We start from the raw sequence: 2,731 nt of genomic DNA on the forward strand, positions 1-2,731 counted from the left end.
TCCTAAATACCATTATTTTGTTCACTCTACTTTTCTGCTTCCAGACATTGGCCCAAATGGCTTAGACCCATAAATGGAATTTCAAATTATACAATACTGTCTCAAAAATTCTTATCTTTAAAATTGAGAGAAGGAAGAGACCTTAGATATTATTTAGGCTAACCTATCGTGAACTTTATTATTACAAAGAAGCAGGCTTTGAGCTTGATCCAGATAGTAGATTTAATAAAATTCATGTTGGACTTCAAGATTGCCTTGAAGTATAAACTAAATACTATGTCTTAGAGAAAATTTCAATTCATTTTGACACTTCTTAACTCTTCTTTTTTTTCAATACTTTTTCCTTACAGGTTGTGGGTCATTGAAAACATATTAATACCTATCTGCCATGTTTCGAGTGGCAAATATGAAATAATATAATATTGTGATTTTTAATTTTTTAAAAGTGGTGATATTGGCTAGTTGCAAGGACATACTATGAAATATAATAGTCTAGCACATAAAAAAGCATTCTACCATTAGTGTGTTTGTATACGTGTATGCACATACATACATACATAATTGGGTTATCTAAAACGTGGTTCAGGCTACTATCACTACCAACCACAAAGCAACCAACCTAAAAAAATCAGTACCACTGTCAGCTAACATAATAATCTAATTTAGCATGAAAAAAAGTAATACCTTAACAGTACATCTTTTTTTTTTATATAAAAAAGACAATCATTATTGCAGTATATCAGATCTGAAATCGGTTACTTTCAGCAAGTGTTACAATTAATTGCCTACTAAGATAATTTCTTCCATGCTTTATTATAAAGTGCAGAAACAATATGACTTCTGTATTTTTAAAAAAACAAAAACTATGGTTCATTTTTCTAGATACTGCACACATTCTGCAGGCAATTTTAAACTTGAATCTCCTCTTATCGATGTCGGTGTGGTTGGTATCACTGTTCAGACATAGAGTTGTGATGATCAGTAGAAAGTCTCTATTTCACAGCATGGTTTTCTTTAGAAACAGGCTCCCGTGCAAAGGCAGTACTTTTACCATGAATATCTCTAGACTGTGATTATTAAATATAGTGATAATATACATGGGTTTACTGGGATATTGAAAAAATAAAACAAAAGAAAAGGAAACCACTTTAGTAAACTGACATAAATATAAAACAGAGCAAAGTAGCCCTCTACAACTGAGCTGGTCCAGCGTCTTGAGCGTGGGTTCTTCCTTGAACTGTCTCAAACCTGCTAAGAGAAGAGAACTTTAAGTCGGCAGTCTGCACTATTTCAGCCAGGTGGTTTTGTGAGAAGGAAAAAAAAAAAGGAATAATAATTTGGCAGGATTTTAGGAAAGGAAAGATTATTGTTGTCATTCTATTCAAATATGATCTTTCATTCTAACCTTTTTTTCTGTTGTTTTTTTTACTTCCCTCTTCCTTCCTTTCTCCTTTATGTTCTCTTTCTTCTTCTTCTTTTTTTTTTTTTTTAAATAAAACTTCACTGTAAGGGCCAGCAATCTATGAAGTGTACTCCAGGACAGGCACAGCTGACAGAATAGCTCAGTCAGGGACACATCAGTGTATGACCATGAAGCAGGCTTTGTTCATCTTTAGTTTCTTCTCATTTCTTTCTTAAGAATTTTTCTTCTTCCTCTTATTGTTATGCCCCTGCCCCTCCTTAGCTGACCTATGGTCCTATTCTTACACCAGGGCTGAGGAGCCTGTGGTCTCAAGAGCCCCAAGGCAGCCCCTTGATCGAATCCAAACTTTACATAATAAATATTTTTAATAAATACAGGATTTGGTCTATAAAATTTGGATTGAGTCAAAAGGCTGCACTCAAGGATCCAGAAGGCCACACGATTTAAGATGTAAATCATTTCCCCATACCCTCGGCTAGCTGCTAAAAATCCTTGCTGAGGTATTAACAAATTATTAAAGTGTTATGAGTTTGATTTTCAAAAGTGTCATATATTTTCATTTCAAAGGAATGACTGAATGACAAGTAGCAAGTCTAACATTTTGTAGCAAAGGAGCCACCTAATCTGCTACCTCATAAACTCAGCCAACTCAGCCGTGTCTGTTTATATTATTGTTACTACTGTAGAGTTCAGTGGTGTAGACCAGGACGAGGGGGTGATGTGTGTGAAAACTCACTCTGTCACCCTCCTACTTTGTACCAAAGACCCCACTGTACAATTCCAGAGAGTACCATTCAAATTGTATGGTGTGTGAGTGGTGTTTTCTGGGTCCTACCATTCTATATCACGTTTGCTCTACTTTCCATAGCCCTGGCTAAAAGCAGTATTACCCAGAAGGACTCCTTTATACCAGCAATGATGGACTATGCTAGCTGACATCCCATATTCAGAAAGGAGGCTGTATAAACATTGGGACTGCCATTTCTGAGAGGTCAGACACCGACGCTAGAAGGATCAGAAAGTCTTAGGCCACTAAGTCCATTCCTTGTTTCCAAATAAAAAAAGTTTCTTTTCTCCCTGCCACCAAGAGAAAATTATACAAGGAATTTAAAAATGACACCTCTGCTGAATATGCATCGTCCAAAGGAAGTGACATGTGTCACGATTCAGGATGCTGCCCAGATGGCACTGCTCGACTGCCAAGCCAGACTTTGCTACTTCTTTGCTGGGTGACTTTGAGAAAGCTACTTCACCTCTCAGTGCTTCACTTTCCTCAGCTGTAAAGTGGGAGTAAAACTACTATTTACC

General features: G+C 36.4%; 1 protein-coding gene across 9 annotated transcripts in view; it reads right to left on the reverse strand.

Annotated features, from left to right (window-relative positions):
* Nucleotides 1-237: 237 nt before the first annotated feature.
* CALD1 (caldesmon 1) overlaps nucleotides 238-2,731 on the reverse strand; it is a 215,626-nt gene continuing 213,132 nt past the window's right edge. For 6 of the 9 annotated variants that reach the window (XM_023514226.1, XM_023514228.1, XM_023514225.1 and 3 more), the window contains one exon: nucleotides 238-1,251. In XM_023514226.1, the coding sequence (XP_023369994.1) occupies nucleotides 1,243-1,251 (9 nt within the window). In that variant the 3' untranslated portion in view covers nucleotides 238-1,242. The remainder of the gene's footprint in view (nucleotides 1,252-2,731) is intronic. The other 3 variants (XM_023514229.1, XM_023514227.1, XM_003791603.2) reach the window with 1 other exon arrangement.

Source organism: Otolemur garnettii, unplaced genomic scaffold, assembly GCF_000181295.1.
Source record: "Otolemur garnettii isolate 467f Iridium unplaced genomic scaffold, OtoGar3 scaffold00049, whole genome shotgun sequence".
NCBI classification, from domain to species: domain Eukaryota; kingdom Metazoa; phylum Chordata; class Mammalia; order Primates; family Galagidae; genus Otolemur; species Otolemur garnettii.